Source organism: Natator depressus, chromosome 1, assembly GCF_965152275.1.
Source record: "Natator depressus isolate rNatDep1 chromosome 1, rNatDep2.hap1, whole genome shotgun sequence".
Lineage (NCBI taxonomy): Eukaryota > Metazoa > Chordata > Testudines > Cheloniidae > Natator > Natator depressus.
The window spans coordinates 252,227,050-252,252,152 of record NC_134234.1 but is presented as its reverse complement, the minus strand read 5'-3'; the positions used below and the strand labels follow the sequence as shown (position 1 = coordinate 252,252,152).

The following is a 25,103-nucleotide window of genomic DNA, read 5'->3' as shown; positions in this document are numbered from 1 at the left end:
TGAAGGAGAAAGGGAATTGCAGGAAGACAATGTTTGGTCTAGTTGTTTAGGCAGTTGAAATCCACCATGGGGAGCTGAATTTTATCCCTGCCTCTGCTGCAGAATTCTATGTGGTGCTGGGCAAGTCACTTAAAGCAAACTTCACAGGTGGTCACTAAGTTGTGTTTTCCTATTTTGCTAAATATCCAACCTGGGACCCTGGCATCTGATTTGCAGAAGTGAGAGCACTCACAACTGCAACTAAAGTCAATGGGAGCTGTGTTTTGAACATATAAAAAACTATAAAACACGAAGTGCTCTGAAAAATCAGGCCATACGCATCTAGATTGGACACCCAAAATTAGTGTACCCCTTTGATTTTAATGTCTCTGTGCCTCTGTTCCCCAGCTATACGTTGAACTAGTAATGTACCCTCATCTCACAGGGGATTGTAAAAACAAGTTAATGTTTGTGAAGCACTCAGGCATTTTAATGGTGACCACCATAGAAAAAGGCCATGAGGAACCTAACAATTCTGTCTTCAGAGGAGGGTTTGAATTGTGTGCAGTAAATGAGGCCTGAGTAAGGAGGAAAAAACAAAATATAGAATGGCTGCTCCTTCATTGAACACTGTCCATCCTGTTCACTGAAGAGGCAGGAATCCCAGTATGTGATCACGTACTTAATGACTGTCATAATGCGTGTGCCTAGGGGGCCAAATGAAGGTTGCACTGGCAAAATTAATTCATACACTTCCTAACTTTTGTGTGTTTGACTTCGCAACCGTTACATTCTTTTAATGTTGTTTTTTGTGTGTAATAATGTATATAATTTCCAAACATACTAATTGTGAATGGATATTTTGCTCAAGAGAATGATGTTTGTAATGATGGATTGCTGTGAGGGATGAGAAAGGAATAACGCAAAGAGCAGCAGGCTAGTCTGGGGATGCAGTGGGGCTTGATGTTTCATGTCTGAGCCCCCAGTTCAGCAAAACACATAAGCATGTGCTTAACTTAAGTCCCATTAACTTCAGTGGAACTTGAGCATGGGCTTAAAGTTAAACACTTGCTGAAGGTCTTTGCAGAAATTGGAGCCTGAATCCAGGCCATGATAGTAAGCAACCAAAAGTGGTAATTACCTGACGATTGGTATGCTGTGTGAAAACAGTTGATGCTTTCAGTGCAGTAACTAGTGGCACTTTTATTGACAGTATCAGTACTGAGTCTTGAATAGGCCAAGGCAACTCGAGCTCATACATGTACAAATGGTCCCTCCAGGTCAGGGGTGAGGAAACTTACCCAGGTAATGTGGGGAAGCTTGACTTGCTGATTCCTGTGCTGCAGTTGTTCCGAGGACCTCAATTTTCAGGGTTGGCAACATGACCTCATCAGAGGCGCAAAAGTCATCCCCCCCCCTCCTTTTTTAAAGGAGATCAGTATAATAAATTCATTAGTGCCTCTTGAGGGTCACTCATATTGGAATTAGAGGATGCTGTGTTTACACTTCAGACTTCTGCAGTAAATTGCTCGGCTTCACTTAGCAGTTCTATAGGCAACTACCAAAACAGCTCATCGGGCACTGTTGTCTAATTCCAATTGCAAACTGTGTCCTAGACATAAGGGAGAAAAAATTCTCAGTGAGAGTGGGAACAAGAAACTTAGTATCCCCTAGGATCCTTGTGTGGAGATATAGACATTAAAACACAAACTATTAACAAACCTGACTTCATCCTTGTGGTCCTTGTAACCAACATCTGCCATGAATTAACGGAGAACAGAAGTCCAGGAGCTGCTGAGGTAATAGGTGATTAAAGTTGAATCAGTGTTCCAAAACAAAAGAAACCATCTACCCACCTACAAAAAGCATTTGTTAGCATTCCCCTGACTCCACTCTTCTTGTTTCTCTTGCTATCTAGCGTTCTTGTAATTCTGTGCAAGGCTCCCTTTGGGAATAAATTGCTACGCAATGGGCTTTGAGTGAACTTGCTCATGGGAGATCCAGAGGCAAACTGGTGAAGGTGGCCAACTGCGACCCCCATTTCTATCTGCAGAATGTCAGCTTTTGTTTTTAAAATATTAAGTTTATTGTCCTTAAAGATGCAAAGAAAAACCATTAAAATGTGAACAGAATGTAACTAAAGGAACGTTGTTTTATTGGGTCTGCAATCAGACTGACTGAAAGGTTATCTGTGAGAAGTGTTAATTGTAACATTCATCTTATCTAGGAGTGAGCCTAGAATTGACCATGGCCAGCTAATATGTATTTAAAGGTGTTAGACTCTGTCTACACTAGTATTTAAGAACATGTTAACTAATGCATTTTTAAACACAACCTATTTTCCTAATCTAGACATTTAACTCAGTTAAATGAGATATGGTAGGCAGTGCCTTTATGTCAAGAATTTTTCACTCTTGATCATTTTAGCAGAAACATCTAGACAATGTACTTACCTAGTGGCATCCACATGGTATTAGGAGCCAAGAATTCAAGGGTTCTATTCCTGACCCTACCACTGACTCAGTTTGTGACCTTGGGCAAATTACAACTTGGGCTGTGAATGGATGATCTTGTGAGCTAAGGAGGGTCATTTTGAGAATGTGGTTGGGTAGGGGAGCCTGCAAGGAAAAACGCCTTGTGCTCCAGGAAATGGTATAAGTGCCCAGTAGGTGGCACTCTTCTCTCTTTATGGAGGGTAGGTCGTATTAGCCGAGATTGTCAGGGATGCAACTCCGTGCTCTGGTGTCCCATAGCCTCTGATTGCCAAATATTGGGACTGGACGACAGGGGATGGATCACTTGATAATTGCCATGTTCTGTTCATACCCTCTGAAGCATCTGGCACTGGCCACTGTTAGAAGACAGGATATTGGGCTAGATGGACTATTGGTCTGACCCACTGTGGCCATTCTTATGTTCTTAACCTCTTTGATCTTCAATTTCCCCATCTGTACGATAGGGATAATACTGTAGAATTATTTTTTTTTTATTGTTAATATATTTTTATGGATTCATTAAGGGTTAAGATATGGGAAGCAGTTTTCAATTTACTATTCCTACTTTGATGATAAACCACCACCTTTTGGCTACCATGCCATAATTACTCCAGTTTCAGTATTTAATATGTGGTCTATAGCAGTGAAATTTAGCAAGTCATTTTTTATTTCTTTGGTAAAATTTTATTAACACAGAAGGATTGGGGTAAAAGGCTTGACACCCGTACAAAAATAAAATAGGTGTGAGCCTGCCTAGGACCAAACATGGATCAGCAACTCCAAGTGAAGAACAAAAATTAATAGCTTTATTAATATTTGTTACAGCATTCAAAAGCTTTCTAGTTGCCTCACAGCACACTGTCTGGTTCCTTGTATTCTTACCTAGGCAAGCTCTCAGACCAAACTCTCTCAGTCCGTATTATGAATGGTTTTATTTTATTTTGATTTAGATTAAATAAAAAATGCCCATATATCACCGTAGAGCACCCTGCCAACTATTTAAAGTATAAAACTAAAGTGCAGTACAACCAACTCAACCCTGCTATCTAGCAGCATACTCAATCAGTCAAATACTAGTGCTTCTTTATATCAGCCCATACCTCAGTCCACCTACCTCTCTTTAAAGGCCAGGTGAAACAAATATACATGACTTAGCCCATGATCAGTTTTAAGAACGTTAAGTGGGCATGGAGATTAGGCCTGGGTATCAAACTACTCTGCAACATTAAGAAACTCCTCAGAAAGGTTCATCGGTAATTACATGTGAACTGAAGCCAATGTCTCTGCAAATCTCTCTCAGACAAGAATATTTAACCCACACAATACCAGTACTGCCAACCCTAAGCTTTCAGAAATCCTGAGCCATGTCCCCAAAATCATGAATTTGGCTTAATAATCATGTTGTGGTTTTTGTTTTGTTTTTAGTTTTTAAGTTTTGGATTCTTTTTGTTTGCATTCTGGTTTGAGCCTTTAGGTAAAACCAGTTCATATTTTCAGACTTTTCTCTGTACCCATGAGTAGAGCTCTGTGTGCGGATACAAATTTATATCCGCGTATACAGATATTCGCAGATATAAATAGATATCCGCAGGGGTCTCCTAAGAACTGCAACGGCGAAAGGAGCAGAACATGGGGCTGCCACTCCCAGGAGCCAGGGACCTGTGTCAGCAGCTCCTCCAGCGCTGCTGTACTGGCTCCAGCCCTGTCCTTCTGCTCAGTTGTACCGCCCCTAGCCCCTCCCCCAGCCCTGTCCTTTGGCGCAGCTGTACAGACCCCAGACAGGAGATACAGTCACGCAGACAGCTGCGTGGAAGGGACAGGGGTGTGGTGGGGCTGAGGGTGGTACAGCCACACAGGAGGAGCTGCTGGCTCAGGGCACTGGCTCCTGGGAGTGGTGGCCCCATGTTCTACTCCTTTCGCTGCTGCGGTTCCTGCGAGAGCCCTGCGGTTCCACGGATACCGATTTTATGTCTGTGGATATAAATTTGTATCCGCGCAGGGCTCTTCTACTCATGAGGGCTAGAAACTTCCTTGTCTCTTAAATGAAAGCTGAGATTTTCACAGTCACTTGCCTCCAGCAGTTGGGGTTTTAAGAAGAACACCTGCTATTGCAAGACTAGTGAGAAAATCACGAGTTGGTAAGAAAGCAATGCTGTGCAGAGGGAGTTGCTGCAGTAGCCCTTATGAGATTCTTTGGAGGAAAAAAAAAACCTCTTCGTATTTAACACTTTCTATGTAGAACTTCATATCAAATAGCTAGGCTTGGCAGGATTCAGTTTAAATCAGTAGATTTCAGTAAACGTCAATTTCAGCTGACACATTGAAATCAATGAAACAAAGATTGATTGGTAACAGTGGGCGGGAGTGCAACCTCCTCCCATTGAGGCTACAGGGATTGGGTGTCACCAGCCCTGCAGCAGAATTTTTACCAAAAAAAAAGTTTAAAGGGCATAAAAAAATTGTCATCAATAACTATAGAATTGGTTGCATTTAAAAAAAATTTTTTTTTGAAATGATGAGGAAAACATTATTGCTAATTTTTTAACATGTTTTGGCCAGCTCTAAACAGTGGGTAGTTTTGCTAATGTTAGATTTTTGTGTTGACTATTCCTGAATGAGGTGGGATTCAGTGGAAAGAAAAGGATGTGATCTGTAAAAATTGTGTCATAATGCATATTCATAAGGGGGCAGGTTAAGGATAATCAGGCAACTCTGAATCTGGCATTTCCTAACTGCTGTGTGTTTGGCTTTGCAACCTTAAGAAAACGTTGTTTTGTTTTGTTTATGTTAAAAAAAAAATAAGTATTTGGGTTTTTTTTAACAAGTTACAAATATCAACAAACAAGCATCAGAATTCTATCTTTACACATATTTACAAACTCAGACATACCTATCATACATGTTCATATTTTTACAAAATTAAACAGGATTGGGGGGGAAGCTAATATATAGTGCATGCATATTTGTGTGTGTGTGTATCTGATGTGTAACAGTGGAGGCTTGAAAACTGGTTCTCATTTCTATAACAGTTTTTCATAACCTCAGTTTGAGGAGTTTAGGATTGATCAAGAAAGAAAAACAGTAGAGCGAAGCAGGAGATGAAGAGGGTCTTTGCAGCAGGGAGATAAATTTGAGAATGAGGTGATGTTCTGGTAATAAGGATAGTTCAGCAATAACTGTATGATTTTGTGTTTTCTAAGCCACTCACAAATTGGTGATAAAGCCAGTGTGATTGTGTACAGTGAGGGGGATTGTGAAACAGTGCAGCCTTTTTAAATGCATGTGGGCGGAAAGTTTATTTTTGAGAAGTACTCTGTACAAGACATTCACCCATCATCCTCATTGCAGTGACGTGTTGCAGTGTACTTAGCCCTTGTTAACTGCAGACTGTCTCGCAACTCTGGACACCTGTAACCGTTCATTTTTATTGGTCTCATTTAATTTTAACTGAAAATTATTTAACACTAGATTTGGTTTTTTTTAATCACCTCTCAAACATTTGCCATGAATATATTGCTCTGTTAAAACCAATTTGGAAGAATGTCTCTGTCACTAAAAGATTGGCTGCCTCTCTCCATTTTCTCTCTCTAAACCCCTGTGGCAATAACACACCTGGAACAGACAGTGGAATGATCCTCTCTTGGGTACTTTATATGTAATTATGTTTTCCTTCTCCTGTATCTTGGGTCTCTCCTGAGTGATGTAAATCACCCCCTCACACATGAAATCATGCAGGGTCAATTCTTGGCAAGATGTGACATCTGAAATGCTGCAATTTTTTGGGTGGGAGAATAGAAAAAATACTCTCTCATACATTTTTTTTAAAACATTTTCTTCCCTCACTGTATGTTAATTGTCACTTCCTCTAACAGTATGTTAATTGTCATTATATTAAATCCTCCTGTTCCTCATTGTCTTCCAGTTTAGGCCCTGATTCTGGCAAACACCCCTGTCCAAGACAAACATGCTCATCTTTATGTATGTACTTAAGTTCCCTTGAAGTTAATGGGACTTGAAGTCAGTAGGCCTGAAGCAACTGCCTAAAGTTAACCATGTGCTTAAGTGTTTTCATGAATTGGGACCTTACTCTATATAACAGGTGGATTTATTTGAAATAAATGTCTGTGTTTTTGCTATGTAAAGCACACACAAAATGTTAACCCTGCTCTCATCCAGATATTATTTTCCATCCCTTAGATGGGAAGGCGGTGTCGCTATCGCCAATCGAATCTCAGCCCCATAGCCCTCATTACACAGCCTCGAACCAGCGGGAGCGGGAGAGCCTGGAAATACGCATGCGGGAGGTGGAGGAGGAGAACCGGGCACTCCGCAAGCAGCTCAGCCTGGCGCAGAGTCGGAGCCCAGCGCACCGTCGTGGCAATCACTCAAAAACCTACTCCATGGAGGAAGGGACTGGGGACAGTGAGAGTCTGCGCGCTGGCATCGTGGCAGGGAACAGCTCAGAGTGTGGGCAGCAGCCAGCAGTGGAGAAGTGTGAGGTAAAACAAAACGCATTACCAGAAACAATGAATGTTGGGAGGGGTGGGAGATTTATTCACCCAAGGACTGTGCTTCTGAAAATGCTGCAATTCCTTCAAGGGATGTTGTGCAGTAAATTCTAATAGATTTACATTATACTTTGTTTTTGTCCTCTTTTGATGCTCTTGAAAATATTAATTTTTCTTCCTGATGTTGGTCTCTGTTGTTATTTGGCTGATGTCTTGTTTTTGATTCTCGTGGTCCAGATTCAGGTGTAAACTGGCCTCTGTTGACTGCACTAAAGCAATGCTGATATACGTCAGCTGTGAATCTGGCCCCAGATGTTTCCAAATGAGCTGATAAAGACATAGTGCTTTTTAAAACCTTACTTCCTTGTTTGTGCACCAGCCGTCCTGTCAGCACAACTCTTAGATTGCTTGTTCCTTAGATTGCTGCTGTCTAATCTGTTTGCTCTTCTGAATTGCCTATCAATGGAGTATCTAGTAGCAGCTGATGCAAAGCCACATGTTCTGTACAATTAGCTACTGCAGACTCTTGTAGGAGAGGTGTGGTCAACTCCATGGGCTTGGGTAGGGGGGTGTCTGTTTTTGAGTAGTAGTTCATTTTATGCCTGCATGTTTGCAGTGGATGTCATTTAGACTTTCAACTGTTTGATTGTATCTGCAAATCAGGTAGTTGGACATCTAAGGTATATCAACATGCACGCACAAAGGTTCAGGTGTAAAACTGGAAGCCAGGGTGAGGCCTAGTTCAAAATGAACCCAAACTGGAAGGGGCAGGAGGGTCAAAAATAGATTACCCACCCCCATTAAAAAATTAATACGTTTAATCTGATACCTGTCACCCTTTTTAGCTTTTTTTTTTTTCCCTGAAAAAATAGAAGGTGAAAAATAATACAATTGAGGGGCAAAAATTAGTCCTAATTATCTCTTCATATAAAATTAGGCCTGCTGTCTATTCAGCTGACAAATTTGATATATCTATTAAAACTAAAACACAGGTTTCCAGTGCTGGGCTTTTTTTCTGACAATCAAAAAATGTAATACTGGGGCTAAAGATGGGGTGTCAGATTTTTTTCCTCCGAACAATGAGGGCCTGATCTTTCTCTCTGTGTAATACAGGAGCGATGTGCCATAGAATTCAGTGGCAGGAGGATAAGGCCCTAAGTAAATAAATTTGACCTTCCTTCTTATTCTTAGTCAAGCATTGCTTAGCTCATTCCTAGCCTCAATACCCTCAACCAATTTAAGGCAAGTGAATAGCTGTTAAAAAAGAAAATGTTTTAAGTGGCCTTCCAGAAATACATGTGCTTCCTCTGTAGGGTTTAGCTGGAGGCAATGGTTATATAAAACATGAAACCTCACTGCGCATTCCGTGCCCCTATCTAACCACATGCAATATTGATAACGAAATAGCTTTTCCTTCTTCTTAAGGAATTCACATTATAATTCACTCACACTCACACAGAGTTTTTCAAAATTTGAAGGTATTAACTGAATCTTTCTACATTCCTGACCTAAGAGCGCCTGTAGCAAGGCTTGGGGTGTGGAGTAGAAAAGGGGAAGGGCCTGGGAAGCAGTACAAAAGAAGGGGCAAGGCTAGAGCTCTGTGGGAGAATAAAAGTGATGGTACTAGACTGTTGATCACTGTCAAGGAGCTCTTTAAATCTTGAAACATTTAATAACTTTCCATTTGGGGTAGTTTTAATAAAATATTTGAAAATGTGATTAAATGTGATTAAAATTTATTATCTGATAACATATGATTTATATGATAATATTTATGATGTAGCTGATGATATTTAACATTTTATAGCATGTGCAACATATTCCAGCCCAGCCACCACTTCCTATTGTGTCCTGTGGACTGGGATAGCTGTTCAGATGGGGTAAGGTAGCACGAGGGGCAGAGAAGTCTGATCAGGTCTGTGGTCATTCTAATCTCCTGCTTGCATTAGCTAGATCCAAGTCTTGTATCTATGTCTTGCACTCATAGATCTTCCACTACTAGTGGACAGACTTATTGTTGTGGTGGAATGTGGCTGTTGTGGGAGATTATGATTGCAGAGGGAGAGGCGCTGTTAGATTGCTCTGGGCAATGCCATGGAACATAAGAATGTAAGAACGGCCATAGTGGGTCAGACCAAAGGTCCATCAAGCCCAGTATCCTGTCCTCTGACAGTGGCCAATGGCAGGTGCCCCAAAGAGAATGGCCAGGTTATCATCAAGTGGGCTTGAATATCCAGACAATGGTTTAGAACTGGACTTAGCATTAAACGTGCGCAGAGCAGAGCACTGGGGAGGTGTCTTCATGGTGATGGTCTGCTACATTTTGTGACAGCTGGAGCTTTCTCGGGGTATGGTGGCTTCATACTTAGATATGAGTTGCAGAATTGAGCGTGGAAGTTATTGTCATATGCACCACAAGTCAATATCTAAATTATTCAGCCATCTGGCTTCATCGTCAGAGGTAGCAAGGTGTTGCACTTCATCCTCCAATCTTCTGTTTGTGCACTCCTCCACCACATGTTTGACCATCCACATGGCTGCCCTGCGGTCACATTGAAAGATTGGGCTAAGCCAAATTTCGGCATTATGGCAGCCACTCTGGCTGTTCCAGTCAGCAGCTTGTTAAACCAAGTCCAGGAGCTGTGTCCCAACCTGCAAACAAGTGGACATGGGTTAGGGCTTCTAAAGTTTGTCAGCATGCCTGCCTCTCTGTACCAGAGTGGCTTTCACTTTGCGAGGACGTAGCTGTTGACCTCAATATGCCCTGGTTCATCTGAGATTGGTGTTGGACTGGCAACACCGGACATCAGTGCATGAGTGGCTACTGCTAAAGGATGTCACAAAGTCAGTCATAGTAAGTCAGCAGAAATTGCAGGTTGTGTAAGTGTTTTCTTTCAGAGGCATGCAGATCTTCTGTGCGTCGCTTACTTGCATATTTTGTCAGCCTTGGATGCAGCAGGTTGTTTTCATCCATCATAGCTCTTCAGGCAGTTTTCAGGATGATGGCATCTCCTTGAAGTTTGGGGGAGCCATATAGGCCAATACATATAAATCAGATGTTAATGTGTGGCGAAAAGAACCACTAATAGTACGGGTGGCTGTGTTCAATGCCGAGTCAATGTGATGCATGTACTGACTTCTGCCCAATATTCCACGGGAGCAAATACCAGGGCTAGGACTGAAGTTCATAGAACATTTGCCTATGCTCCCCAGGAGGTTCCTGCTTCTGGATCAAGGCAGTGCAGGAGGTGATCTTGTTCTTCAAATGTTCTAGATGGGACTGATATGTTAAATTATGGTTTAGTTTGACTCCTAAATAAGTGACAACTGACTGGAAAGGAAGTGGATGATCCTCAACACAGACTGTAAGGGGTTGATTGGCTAAGCCATTTTTCAGATAGCATTGTGGCCACTGTCTTAGACTCAGTTAATATAAGTGTCCACTGAAGAAGGTAAGTGGCTGGAGCATTCATGTCCTTGCTGAGTGACCCTTCAATATCGTATAGAATGTTGCCCATGTCAGCCAGACAGGTATCATCCCCATGTATGTTCTTATTAGCCTAGTTGTTGGTAGATCATAGGTAAGTAGGTTAAAAAGAAGAGGAGCTAGAATGGATCCTTGCAGGAATCCATTACAGAGATGCCTAAGTTCACTAACTTTGTCTCCAGCTTGCAAGATCAAGGTCCAATTCCTTATTTCCATGAAGAACTGCACCAGTTTGGCTGTCAGCCTGTCATAAATATAAAGGGAAGGGGTTAAGAAGCTCTGATACAGTGCTATAAAATCCTCTTACCTGTAAGAGGTTAAGAAACTCCAGTGACCTGGCTGGCACCTGACCAAAAGAACCAATAAGGGGACAAGATACTTTCAAATCTGAGGGGGGGGAAAAGGCTTTGGTCTGTCTGTGTGATGCCTCTGCCGGAGACAGATCAAGAAAGCCAGCAATCCAACTCCTATAGAGTTAGTAAGGGTATGTCTACACTATGGAATTGGGTCGAATTTATAGAAGTCGGTTTTTTAGAAATCGGTTTTATATATTCGAGTGTGTGTGTCCCCACAGAAAATGCTCTAAGTGCATTAAGTGCATTAACTCGGCGGAGTGCTTCCACAGTACCGAGGCAAGCATCGACTTCCGGAGCGTTGCACTGTGGGTAGCTATCCCACAGTTCCCGCAGTCTCCGCTGCCCACTGGAATTCTGGGTTGAGATCCCAATGCCTGATGGGGCTATTGTCGCGGGTGGTTCTGTGTACATATCGTCAGGCCCCCGTTCCCTCCCTCCCTCCCTCCGTGAAAGCAAGGGCAGACAATCGTTTCGCGCCTTTTTTTCCTGAGTTACCTGTGCAGACGCCATACCACGGCAAGCATGGAGCCCGCTCAGGTAACCGTCACCGTATGTCTCCTGGGTGCTGGCAGACGCGGTACTGCATTGCTACACAGTAGCAGCAACCCATTGCCTTGTGGCAGCAGACGGTGCAATACGACTGGTAGCCGTCATTGTCATGTCCAAGGTGCTCCTGGCCATGTCGGCCGGGAGTGCCTGGGCAGACATGGGCGCAAGGACTAAATTTGGAGTGACTTGACCAGGTCATTCTCTTTAGTCCTGCAGTCAGTCCTATTGAACCGTCTTATGGTGAGCAGGCAGGCGATACGGATGGCTAGCAGTCGTACTGTACCATCTTCTGCCAGGCAGGCAAGAGATGAGGATGGCTAGCAGTCATATTGTACCATCTTCTGCCGGGCAGGCAAGAGATGAGGATGGCTAGCAGTCGTACTGTACCATCTTCTGCCGAGCAGCCATGAGATGTGGATGGCATGCAGTCCTTCTGCACCGTCTGCTGCCAGCCAAAGATGTAAAAGATAGATGGAGTGGATCAAAACAAGAAATAGACCAGATTTGTTTTGTACTCATTTGCTTCCCCCTCTCCCCTGTCTAGGGGACTCATTCCTCTAGGTCACACTGCAGTCACTCACAGAGAAGGTGCAGCGAGGTGAATCTAGCCATGTATCAATCAGAGGCCAGGCTAACCTCCTTGTTCCAATAAGAACAATAACTTAGGTGCACCATTTCTTATTGGAATCCTCCGTGAAGTCCTGCCTGAAATACTCCTTGATGTAAAGCCACTCCCTTTGTTGATTTTAGCTCCCTGAAGCCAACCCTGTAAGCCGTGTTGTCAGTCGCCCCTCCCTCCGTCAGAGCAACGGCAGACAATTGTTCCGCGCCTTTTTTCTGTGCGGACGCCATACCAAGGCAAGCATGGAGGCCGCTCAGCTCACTTTGGCAATTAGGAGCACATTAAACACCACACGCATTATCCAGCAGTATATGCAGCACCGGAATCTGGCAGAGCGATACCGGGCGAGGAGGCGACATCAGCGCGGTCATGTGAGTGATCAGGACATGGACGCAGATTTCTCTGAAAGCATGGGCCCTGCCAATGCATGCATAATGGTGCTAATGGGGCAGGTTCATGCTGTGGAACGCCGATTCTGGGCTCGGGAAACAAGCACAGACTGGTGGGACCGCATAGTGTTGCAGATCTGGGACGATTCCCAGTGGCTGCGAAACTTTCACATGCGTAAGGGCACTTTCATGGAACTTTGACTTGCTTTCCCCTGCCCTGAAGCGCATGAATACCAAGATGAGAGCAGCCCTCACAGTTGAGAAGCGAGTGGCGATAGCCCTGTGGAAGCTTGCAACGCCAGACAGCTACAGGTCAGTTGGGAATCAATTTGGAGTGGGCAAATCTACTGTTGGGGCTGCTGTGATGCAAGTTGCCCACACAATCAAAGATCTGCTGATATCAAGGGTAGTGACCCTGGGAAATGTGCAGGTCATAGTGGATGGCTTTGCTGCAATGGGATTCCCTAACTGTGGTGGGGCCATAGACGGAACCCATATCCCTATCTTGGCACCGGAGCACCAAGCCGGCGAGTACATAAACCGCAAGGGGTACTTTTCAATGGTGCTGCAAGCTCTGGTGGATCACAAGGGAAGTTTCACCAACATCAACGTGGGATGGCCGGGAAGGGTACATGACGCTCACATCTTCAGGAACTCTGGTCTGTTTCAAAAGCTGCAGGAAGGGACTTTATTCCCAGACCAGAAAATAACTGTTGGTGATGTTGAAATGCCTATAGTTATCCTTGGGGACCCAGCCTACCCCTTAATGCCATGGCTCATGAAGCCGTACACAGGCAGCTTGGACAGTAGTCAGGAGCTGTTCAACTACAGGCTGAGGAAGTGCAGAATGGTGGTAGAATGTGCATTTGGACGTTTAAAGGCGCGCTGGCGCAGTTTACTGACTCGCTTAGACCTCAGCGAAACCAATATTCCCACTGTTATTACTGCTTGCTGTGTGCTCCACAATATCTGTGAGAGTAAGGGGGAGACGTTTATGGCGGGGTGGGAGGTTGAGGCAAATCGCCTGGCTGCTGGTTACGCGCAGCCAGACACCAGGGCGGTTAGAAGACCACAGGAGGGCGCGGTATGCATCAGAGAAGCTTTGAAAACCAGTTTCATGACTGGCCAGGCTATGGTGTGAAAGTTCTCTTTGTTTCTCCTTGATGAAACCCACCGCCCCTTGGTTCACTCTACTTCCCTGCAAGCTAACCACCCTCCCCTCCTCCCTTTAATCATTGCTTGCAGAGGCAATAAAGTCATTGTTGCTTCACATTCATGCATTCTTTATTCATTCATCACACAAATAGGGGGACGACTACCAAGGTAGCCCAGGAGGGGTGGTGGAGGAGGGAAGGAAAATGCCACACAGCACTTTAAAAGTTTACAACTTTAAAATTTATTGAATGCCAGCCTTCTTTTTTTTGGGCAATCCTCTGTGGCGGAGTGGCTGGTTGGCCGGTGGCCCCCCCACCGCGTTCTTGGGCATCTGGGTGTGGAGGCTATGGAACTTGGGGAGGAGGGCGGTTGGTTACACAGGGGCTGTAGTGGCAGTCTGTGCTCCGGCTGCCTTTGCTGCAACTCAACCATACGCTGGAGCACACTGGTTTGGTCCTCCAGCAGCCTCAGCATTGAATCCTGCCTCCTCTCATCACGCTGCCGCCACATTTGAGCTTCAGCCCTGTCTTCAGCCCGCCACTTACTCTCTTCAGCCCGCCACCTCTCCTCCCAGTCATTTTGTGCTTTCCTGCACTCTGACATTATTTGCCTCCACGCATTCGTCTGTGCTCTGTCAGTGTGGGAGGACAGCATGAGCTCAGAGAACATTTCATCACAAGTGCTTTTTTTTCCTCTTTCTAATCTTCACTAGCCTCTGGGAAGGAGAAGATCCTGTGATCATTGAAACACATGCAGCTGGTGGAGAAAAAAAAAGGGACAGCGGTATTTAAAAAGACACATTTTATAAAAAGTGGCTACACTCTTTCAGGGTAAACCTTGCTGTTAACATTACATACATAGCACATGTGCTTTTGTTACAAGGTTGCATTTTGCCTCCCCCCACCGCGTGGCTACCCCCTCAACCCTCCCCCCTCCCCGTGGCTAACAGCGGGGGAACATTTCTGTTCAGCCGCAGGCAAACAGCCCAGCAGGAACGGGCTCCTCGGAGTGTCCCCTGAAGAAAAGCACCCTATTTCAACCAGGTGACCATGAATTATATCTCACTCTCCTGAGGATAACACAGAGAGAGAAAGAACGGATGTTTTTTGAACGCCAGCAAACATACACTGCAATGCTTTGTTGTACAATGATTCCCGAGTACGTGTTACTGGCCTGGAGTGGTAAAGTGTCCTACCATGAAGGACACAATAAGGCTGCCCTCCCCAGAAACCTTTTGCAAAGGCTTTGAGAGTACATCCAGGAGAGCCACGAATGCCAGGGCAAAGTAATCCTTTCACATGCTTGCTTTTAAACCATGTATAGTATTTTAAAAGGTACACTCACTGGAGGTCCCTTCTCCGCCTGCCGGGTCCAGGAGGCAGCCTTGGGTGGGTTCGGGGGGTACTGGCTCCAGGTCCAGGGTGAGAAACCATTCCTGGCTGTCGGGAAAACCGGTTTCTCCGCTTGCTTGCTGTGAGCTATCTACAACCTCATCATCATCATCTTCTTCGTCCCCAAAACCTGCTTCCGTGTTGCCTCCATCTCCATTGAAGGAGTCAAACAACACGGCTGGAGTAGTGGTGGCTGAACCCCCTAAAATGGCATGCAGCTCATCATAGAAGCGGCATGTTTGGGGCTCTGACCCGGAGCGGCCGTTCGCCTCTCTGGTTTTCTGGTAGGCTTGCCTCAGCTCCTTCAGTTTCACGCGGCACTGTTTCGGGTCCCTGTTATGGCCTCTGTCCTTCATGCTCTGGGAGATTTTGACAAAGGTTTTGGCATTTCGAAAACTGGAATGGAGTTCTGATAGCACGGATTCCTCTCCCCATACAGCGATCAGATCCCGTACCTCGCGTTCAGTCCATGCTGGAGCTCTTTTGCGATTCTGGGACTCCATCATGGTCACCTCTGCTGATGAGCTCTGCATGGTCACCTGCAGCTTGCCACGCTGGCCAAATAGGAAATGAGATTCAAAAGTTCGCAGTTCTTTTCCTATCTACCTGGCCAGTGCATCTGAGTTGAGAGTGCTGTCCAGAGCGGTCACAGTGGAGCACTCTGGGATAGCTCCCGGAGGCCAATACCGTCGAATTGTGTCCACAGTACCCCAAATTCGAGCCGGCAAGGCCGATTTAAGCGCTAATCCACTTGTCAGGGGTGGAGTACGGAAATCGATTTTAAGAGCCTTTTAAGTCGAAATAAAGGGCTTCATCGTGTGGACGGGTGCAGGTTTACATCGATTTAACGCTGCTAAATTCGACCTAAAGTCCTAGTGTAGACCAGGGCTAAGTAATTTAGCTAGAAAATGTGTTGGATTTTCTTTTGTTTTTGGCTTGTGAAATTCGCTGTGCTGGAGGGAATGTGTATTCCTGGGTTTTTTGCTTCTTTTTGTAACTTAAGGTCTTGCCTAGAAGAATTCTCTATATTTTGAATCTGACTGCCTCTGAGATTATCTTCCATTCTAATCTTAGAGTTGTTCTTTTATCTTTGTTTTGTTCTTCTAATAAAGTTCTGTTTTTTAAGAATCTGTTTGGGTTTTTAGGGTCCTAAAAATCCAAGGCTGGTCTGTGCTCATCTTGTTTATTCTCAAGCCTCCCCAGGAAAGGGGGTGTAAGGCTTGGGGGGATATTTTGGGGGAAGAAGTCTCCAAGTGGTCTCTTCCCTGATTCTTTTTTAAAATCGCTTGGTGGTGGCAGCATACCGGACCCAAGACACAAGAAAAAAATTTGTGCTTGGGGAAGTTTTAACCTAAGCTGGTAGAAATAAGCTTAGGGGGTCTTTTCATGTGGGTCCCCACATCTGCACCCCAGAGTTCAGAGTGGGGAAGAACCCTGCCACAGCCCCACATGCCATACGGTGTCATATGCAGCTGACAAGTCCCATCAGGACAGCACCAACTGTTTTGTCCTTCTTGAAGTCATCTTCAGTGTCTTGTGTTAGACAAGTGACTTGGTCCTGAGTACACAGTCTTGAAGACCATTGTCCTGGAGGTCACAATGTGTGAGTCAGTGTGGTCAGGTCTGGGTCTGATAGGATAGATAGAATCTTCTAGCCAGTTGCAGATGGAAGTGGGTATCCAGGAACATCGAGGAATTTCAAAAGAATCTATGGCTGCTGACCAATTTAGTAGTCAGAGGGAGATGTCCTTGATAGTGAGGAATTACAGAGGAGGCAAGTTTTCTGAAGTGCTTACCTCTTCCTTCCAGCATCGCTCAGTCGTGCCTGGATTTAAACTGCTCCTCATCCAGGTTCTGAATTTGGGTAGGCATAAAGAAAGCTGGGAGATGGCACTCTTTGCCTTTGAGCGAAAGGAGATATAGAACGGGTTGGTGCCTGTGTATTGCTGATGCTGCAGCCCATCTTGTCTCACCAGCTTTCCCAGTGGCTTTGTACAAATGTTGAATAATATGGGGGATTGGACTAAGCCTTGCAGCACACTGCAGATGAAGGCTTTGGAAGATGGGGAACCAGCTATCCATAATAACCCTCTGAAATATTCCAGGGCATTTTTGTTCATTCCCATAGCATCTTGGAGGCAGGAAAGGAGCATCTGGTGATCAGTAGTATCAAGTGCTGCAAAGAGGTCCAGCAGGAGTCATATGGATATGTTTCCCTTGCCTCTGGGCCGGGGCAAGTAATTCAACAGAGCAACAAGTACCATCTCTCTATTGTGCTCTGGCCTGAAGCCTGACTGAGAGGGATCTAGGACATCGGCAGCTGACAGATGGCACGAGAGAGAAATTTTTGGTAACTTCTCAACCAACTTGCTTAAAAAAGGGAGGTTAGAGACAGGACAGGCTCATGCTAACGTAGTTTAGAATCTGATTTTTCTGGTCAGGACAGACCAGGCAAAACTCTGCTTGTAAGCAATATTGTGTCTAAGCCCAGTCTATAACATGGCTTCAGAATGATTGTACCTAGTCTACAATCACCCGAAGAAAGTAGAATTTAAGCTGTGTATAAAACCGGTCTGCTAACATGACTTTAATTGACAGTAAGGGCTTAGATTTCCATGAAGCCGTAGATAAATTGGGAGACACCCAGATGGGAGATTAACCAAGCATAGTGCAATCAGAAATATACCGGAATCCAAGTCTATGGATGCAGCAGTTTTAGGTTAAACTGCTCTTACTCTAGCAACCTATCTTGTTTTGTTATATCAGACGCGGGGTCTGATCTTGCTAAGTGCTGAATGGCCTCAACTCCACTGACTTCAGTGTGAGTTTATAGCATTGAATACCTCACAGTGTTGCTCCCAAAGTTTCTTGCAATACATCTAATGTGACTGATACCTAAAGCTACAATTTTGTCAAGAAATTTTTTTTAGTAAATTTCCCAGGGAAAAATAAGTCACAGAAAGGTCACAGGTAGTTTTTGCTACATCAACATACACAATAATATAGTGGGGTACGGTGGCTGAAAGGTGAGAGAGGAGAGCGAGCCCACCCTGCACTCACCCTAGAGCAGTGGCTCCTGTCCCATGGAGTTGGGCCCCGCTCCCTCATGTGAGCGTTGCAACCTGGTACATGGGGACACAGCACCCATCAGGTTTGCCCATCTATCCCATGTAGATGGAGACAGAGGGGCAGATGGGTCAAACCTGAGGGATGCTAACCAAATATGTTTTACCACCATTTCTAAGATTTCACAAACTCTACTCAATCATTTATGTGACCTTGTGACAAAATCATAGCCCTACTGATACCTAACACATGGTGCAGCTCTTCTTCCTGCCACCCACCACTCCAGATTCTGGTTGTATGGATAATACATGTCTCTCAAAACCTACAGATCTTTCCAGCCTGTGTTGTAGTCCACTTTTGGGGACTGTTGACTAGGTGAGGACTGAGAATTCCTATTTGTTCTCTGCATAGTGGACTCCCTCCAGAAAGTGAGAGCTGTCTGAGTGAGAAACTAGCTAGCCAAGCTTCAAATGGAAACCAGCTAGGCATCCCTACACCTTTACAGCTATGTCCAGTTTCAGAGCTTTGTTCTGTCAGCGTGGTGAGCCCTCTTTGTTCATTTAAAAGAAAAAAAGGAAGAGTGGGGATGTTCAAATCAAAATCTGTAAAGGTTAATTTTCTATTTCCCAAAGCAATGGCAATTATTTACTGTGAACCATTCAGAGCAGGGTAAATATCAAGTTAGTTAATAATTATTGCTGGGGACCAGTAGCACTTTTTTACCTTTCCCTACCCCTCCTTGAGCCTATAAGAAGAACTTGCCAAATCTCTGCCTCAGATTCAAAGGAGCGTGGGGGAGAAGTGGTAAAACTATTTTTGTGTCTTCCTCCATCCTTGCTCCCCCTCAGATTAAAAGCTAAATAACCATATTTAGCTTTTAGATGATGTAAAATTCCTGAACTTGTCTGCTTATAACAAACATACATACATTTGTAAATCTCAGTACAGTAGATAAAATAGTGTTTAAAATGTCTCTACATATTTGCATACTTTGAATAGTATACACAGAAATTACAGATCTATATGGAATACATACACACACAAATATAAAATACTCACACAGTTGATAAATACAGTGTCTTTTCTACATCAAATGTAATTTAGCAACAGTAATGACTTTGGAATGATGATGGTGTTATAACTCAATTAAAATGTTTTTAACAAAACTGCCTCAAGTGGGCTGCAAACAGCTGCAGACCACCCACTCTGATCTCTGACAATTGCCGCAATAAATATAGCCCTGTCATGTGTGTTTTTTCTTTCATGAATGATAAAACACAAAAAAGGCTTTATTTTTGTTCCTTTTGTTTCCTTTTCTCCCTCAGACGATCCACGTCGCCATTGTTTGTGCTGGGTACAACGCCAGTCGGGATGTTGTCACGCTTGTCAAATCAGTCTTATTTCACAGGTAAAAGTGGCTTTCTCTTCTTGTATGTTGTGTGTCTGAGTCCAACAAAATAAGCACTTGCTCTTTCTAAACTCTCCCTTCGGGGGAGATCAGCTCTCCTTGCCAGGCTACAGCAAGTAATCCTGTTTGTTTGGAAGCAAGAGAGGTTGGGATTTACATCTACCCCCCACTGTTCCAGGAGTAGTTTACAACTCCTCCTTCATGCAGACTTCTGTAGTGGGCTCATGGATCAGTGGTCCAGTCAGTTACACCCAATACATTATGGGAGCATAGGGACTTTGTCTGTCTATCTGTACTATAAAATGCCTAGCACACTTGAGTGATGTAAAATAACAATATAATACTCATTAGGCCTAGGTCTAATAGTTTATGGCACAGGTGTAGATTTATATACAAACATGGTGATTATGTTGCCCCAGCCTATAGTTCACACCATATTTTTACAAAGTAGACCTGTTACCGTACACAATATACTCACCAAGGTCTAGATTGTGCACTCCTGTGTCTTCAGTGAGCACATGGTATTCACAATCCAGCCTTAGCACATCAAGTGCAGTTAGAGCTAGTAGAGGGTGACCGTGTTTGAGACTGAAGAAGAAATGTCCAGTCGCCAAAAGAAATGGCACTCCTAGAATATTGGCATTGTGCGTAATGGTGTGTACTCATCTTATGTTCACTGGTCATCTTGGTGAGGGACAACAAAAAGGTGTGTCTACGCTCAGAATGGTGTGTAGAGTACAGATGCTGCATGCCTCAGCTAGCCAGGGTATAATAGCAGTGTAGATGGGGAGGCATAGCTTAGACGAGTAGAGTGCCCTACAAGCCTGAACCTCCCCAGGGTCTATACCCTGCGTGACTCTCCACATGCCCAAGCTGTGCCTCCCACGTCTACACTGCTATTTTTAGCAGTGTAGTGTCCTGCTTCCTCCTCACCATGATGAAAGTCTTTCCCCACTGCCTCTCCGCTGCCAGAGCCTTTCACTGTGGCATATTGCTACACATCACAGTATCAAGTGTGAATGCAGCTTGCCGTTGGCTGTGGAGTGTAGCTAAGCCTGTAATGCCTGTACTCTACAAACCGCTGTAAGTGTACATGTAGTGAAATGTTTTCCTGGGGGTGGGGAGGGGAAGGGGTGGAAAGGGTGGAGAGAGATGATCAACCTAAATCAGACTAAGTAGGTTATCAAAATGTGCTAAGAATGAATACTTTGCCCTTACTCATGGTCAGTGTTACACCTGGCACCAGGAGTGGTCCCATTGAAGCCAGTAGGCATGATTCTTCGCTGCCTTGCAGCTTGTGTAGTCACTTATTACCAGTGTAAAGTGAATGTAAAATACTCCTAAATCAGAAGGGAGGTGTGAGCCCTACTTAGTACAGCTGTAAATGACTGCACAAAGTGCAAGGCAATAGAGGATCATGTCCAGTGAGACCATTTGTGGAATACTCAATGTGAACAAGGGTATCAAAATGTGACCCTAAGGGTATGTCTGCACTGCAGCTGGGGGTTTGATTGCAGCACATGTAGAAATACTAGAGTCAGCTTTGGTCTAAGATAGATTAAATGTTAGATCATGGACACCAGCTGCTCTAGTATGTACCCAGGGTCCCAGGTGGGGAGAGCTAGCCCCTGTAGCTCTCTGAGCTTCTGAGACTTCACTGTTTTTATTGCCTGAGCTAGATTTGAGTTAGCTAGATCACAGCTAGCTCGGGTATGTCTATGTGTGCTGCAGTGACACCTCCCAATTACAGTGTAAACATTCCCTTACAGTGACAGTAGTAGAAGAATCCCGGGCTTATCTATACACATAGTTGAACTGGTTTAACTTAGGGTGTGACCTTAAATTTAAACTGGTGAAAAAGCTGTATTGACACTATTTCACTTTAAGTCAGGCTTATTTCAGTTTAACTTAAGTTGATTAGGAACAGGTTCAAGCTAAACTATTAAACTGAAATGTGTGTGTCTACACAGAGGTTTGCAACAGCTTAACTATTGTCTGTTATTGATTTTAAGGAGTACTGTGGAAAGGGATCTGGGGGTCATAGTGGACCAGAAGCTAAAGATGAGTCAACAGTGTAACGCTGTTGCAAAAAAAGCAAACATCATTCTGGGGTGTATTAGCAGGAGTGTTGTTGAGAAGTAATTCTTCCACTCTGCTCCGTGCTGATTAGGCCTCAACTGGAATATTGTGTCCATTTCTGGGTGCCACATTTGAGGAAGGATGTGGACACACTGGAGAAAGTCCAGAGAAGAGCAACAAATTATTAAAGGTCTAGAAACCATGACCTATCGAGGAAGAAAACAAACCCAATTTTTTCTTAGTCTGGAAAAGAGATTGGTGGGGGGACGGGGGACGGAGAGGGGAATGATAAGTTATCAAGTACATAAAAGGTTGTTACAAGGAGGAAGGAGAAAAAATGTTCTTCTTAACCTCTGAGGATAGGACAAGAAACAATGGGTTTAAACTGCAGCAAGGGAGGTTTAGGTTGGACATTAGGAAAAGCTTCCTAACTGTCAGGGTGGTTAAGCACGGGAATAAATTGCCTAGGGAGATTGTGGAATCTCCATCATTGGAGATTTTTAAAAGCAGGTTAGACAAACACCTGTCAGGAATGGTCTAGATAATACTGCCATGAGGGCAGGGGACTGGACTAGATGACCTCTTGAGGTCCCTTCCAGTCCTATGATTCTAAGATTAAAAACTGCCTGTTCCCTAAGCTTTTGGAGAGAACATAAAGAGGAAAGAATGACCCCATTCTCCTATTGTTTGTTTGTTTTGCACTGACATATAGGGAACTTTAGAAATAATTTTGTTGTTGTTGTTTTTACAGACAACGAGGGGCAAGGGATTTACTGTTTCCTCCCTTAGTTCTCTATTTCTAGGATCACTGGAAAGTAAAAGCAAGTTAGCAATTATAGATACATTTTCCTGCTGCTATAAATGAAATTGAACATTGAAATTGTTGCAGAAAGGAACGCCAGTAAAAACAGCTTGACAAGTTTAAGAAGATGTTTGAGATGCAAAGAATGACAGAGATCTTGAACTCTCAAATTAACTCCTTTACAGCTAAATGTTCTCCATGGGGTATAGTTATTACTGTACATAAGTTTTAATTACCATCCAGTATTGACTTGTAACTCCTACTTAGAAATTAGATGTCACTCATATTATTTAATCTAGAAATAGTGGGTTTTTTTGACTGTCTATCCTGGTTAGTTTAGTTACCATCAATTCCCATTCTCATAGCTTTCATGTTATAATTTATGGCCCCAGTTCTTCAGACACTTATGCATGTGCTCAACTTTGATCATGTGAACAGTTTCACTAAAGTAAGTGGGGCTACTTAACTTAGAGATAAGTACATGTGTGTTTGCATGATTGTTCATGGATGTATTGGTTGCTGTGTTTGACATGTCTTTGTATGAGATATGAGGTGCATTTAGCTTATGAAAGATCTAGTAAAGAACTACTTTTAACAGTATTCTAGGTAGTTCAAGAATATTTATGGGAATAAGATTTGCAGCACGGGACAGTTTATATGTGTTTCTAAGGCAGGCCACAACTTTACAGTATTAGAAACATGGGTGCTTTTGAAATTTTACCCTAAGTCCCATTTTCAAAAGTGACCTGGCACTTAGGAGCCTAAGTCTTATTGAAAGTCAGTAGGAACTAGACTGCTAAGTCACTTTTGAAAATGGGACTTAGAGGTGCTCTAGAAACATTTTTCTCATCATCTTATGCATTAAAAATGTCTGATGGATTGGGTTAGTGCCTTCACCTTGGGAAAATTACTTCTAAATTTATCTTAGATCTAGGGTGATCATACATCCCATTTGGGCCAGGACAGTCCCTTTTTTAAGTTCTGTCCTGGCTGTCCTGACTTTTTTTTTGGCCGAAGTGGGCATTTGTCCTGTTTGCTGTTGCCAAGTAATAATCAGTTGCCAAAAGCAGATGGGATTAATGCCCACTTTTGCCAATAGATGTGTGACCCCTAGTGGGGCGTGGAGGAACGTGTGGGGCTGGGGGGGCAGCAACGCCAGCCCCACCTGGGAGGAAGGGCTCAGGAAAGTAGCTTGGGCCAGGCTGGCCCCACATGGGCAGGCAGCAGGGGGACTTGGGCCTCCCTGCACATGGGGAGGAAAGGGGGGCCTTGGGCTGGCCCTGCATGGGTGGGTGGTAGGGTGGCTTGGGCCAGCCCCTTGGATGTCCCATTTTCCCTTTGGGAAAATATGGTCGCTCTACTTAGATCACAAATGAAATGAGTTGGATGGTCTCAACCAAGTCCCTATTAGAAAATTATCCACATCACAAACCATCCATATAGTCTGGCATAATTAGCAATTCAGATGACCACAGCGGGAGAGTAGGAACACGGCAGGTCAGGATTGAGGGCTGACGGAAGCTTCCCCCCATGCAGCACAGTCAATGCCTGTTTTTCATAGCCTGCAAACTCCGTGCTACTCCAATTCTGCTGAGTTGCCCCTGAGAAAAGTGTGTCAATTACATCAAACTGTGCTAAAAGCTCTTGTGATTTTGTGGCGTGAACGAATGTTTTCTGATTCAGCTCCTTTTTACTGGGGAATGAGGTACCGTTTTGAACCTAGGTGTTCCTATAAGGAAGACATCCGCTAATATCACTGTACCATCTACCTCCTTCTCTTCCCACTCCCTGGTGCTTGAATACAAAAATAGTTTCCAAACTGCCTGGATAAGTAGCTTCGCTTGTGTCCCATGATCTGTATGGTATGTCTGGAATCACAAACTTGCTGTTTTAATAGCTGGCAGAGAAAGACCCACAGAGAGATAACATGCTCAATATGCAAGATTTTCTGCATGTTCAAGCAGGAGAGAGGGGATAGCATGCTCCATCTTTAGAAGCTCCTGTTGTCTACATTCTTAATGACCCAGCATGCCTGCTGTCTTTTGTCTTTCTTTAGTGCACTCCAGCTCAAAGGTAGGGATATAATAAATATGTTAATGCACAGGAGGGAGGATGATTAGACTGACATGACATCCTTTTCTCAGAAAATTGCCACAGACTGTATAAGGCAGTCTAGGGACCTCTTTTTTATTAAAATACACAGTGACACTCTAGCTGAAGCATCCTTTAATTACTAAATTACAATGAAACTCTGATAAAAACATGTGTGACATCCGCATGAATGCCAGACAAACTCATTGCAATCAAATCAGTGCTCTTACAACAAACACCAAATGAAATACAGCAGGAGGAGGGGGGACAACAAGAGCGTTTGCCTGGAAGAGGCCAAGCTCTCAGACAACAGGATGTGTTCCGGGGGTGTTCTAGGGCAAGGCTGAGGTGCATTAGCAGAGCTGCCTGAGAGAAGCTGCACAGTGTCGGCCCACATTATAAACAGCTGCACTTTCTTGCAATCTACACTCCTTCGGTTACATGGCACAATCCTTCAATTTTTCTTCATTGCTGGCAGTGTTAAATCTTGCGCCTGCTAGATCACGTCTGCCTGAAGATCAATGATCAGAAGAATCTAAAAAGGTCTTTGACAACATGCTTGGATGCATGTACATTTCACTCTTTTACAAATATATTTGAGAGTGAACATAGTGATCATAAAAGTGCAGCATAACAACATTAGTTTAAAGCCAGGTGTAGAGCAAGCAAGCAAGCCTCCATCCCACCTTTCACACACATACAGCTCCTTCAATGCAACTCATCTCT

General features: G+C 44.0%; 1 protein-coding gene across 2 annotated transcripts in view; it reads left to right on the top strand.

Moving 5' to 3' along the window:
* The window catches only part of LARGE1 (LARGE xylosyl- and glucuronyltransferase 1), a 370,873-nt gene that overhangs the window by 161,313 nt on the left and 184,457 nt on the right, over positions 1-25,103 (top strand). For both annotated transcript variants that reach the window (XM_074941326.1, XM_074941319.1), the window contains exons 3-4: positions 6,672-6,973; positions 19,323-19,405. In XM_074941326.1, the coding sequence (XP_074797427.1) occupies positions 6,672-6,973; positions 19,323-19,405 (385 nt within the window). The remainder of the gene's footprint in view (positions 1-6,671; positions 6,974-19,322; positions 19,406-25,103) is intronic.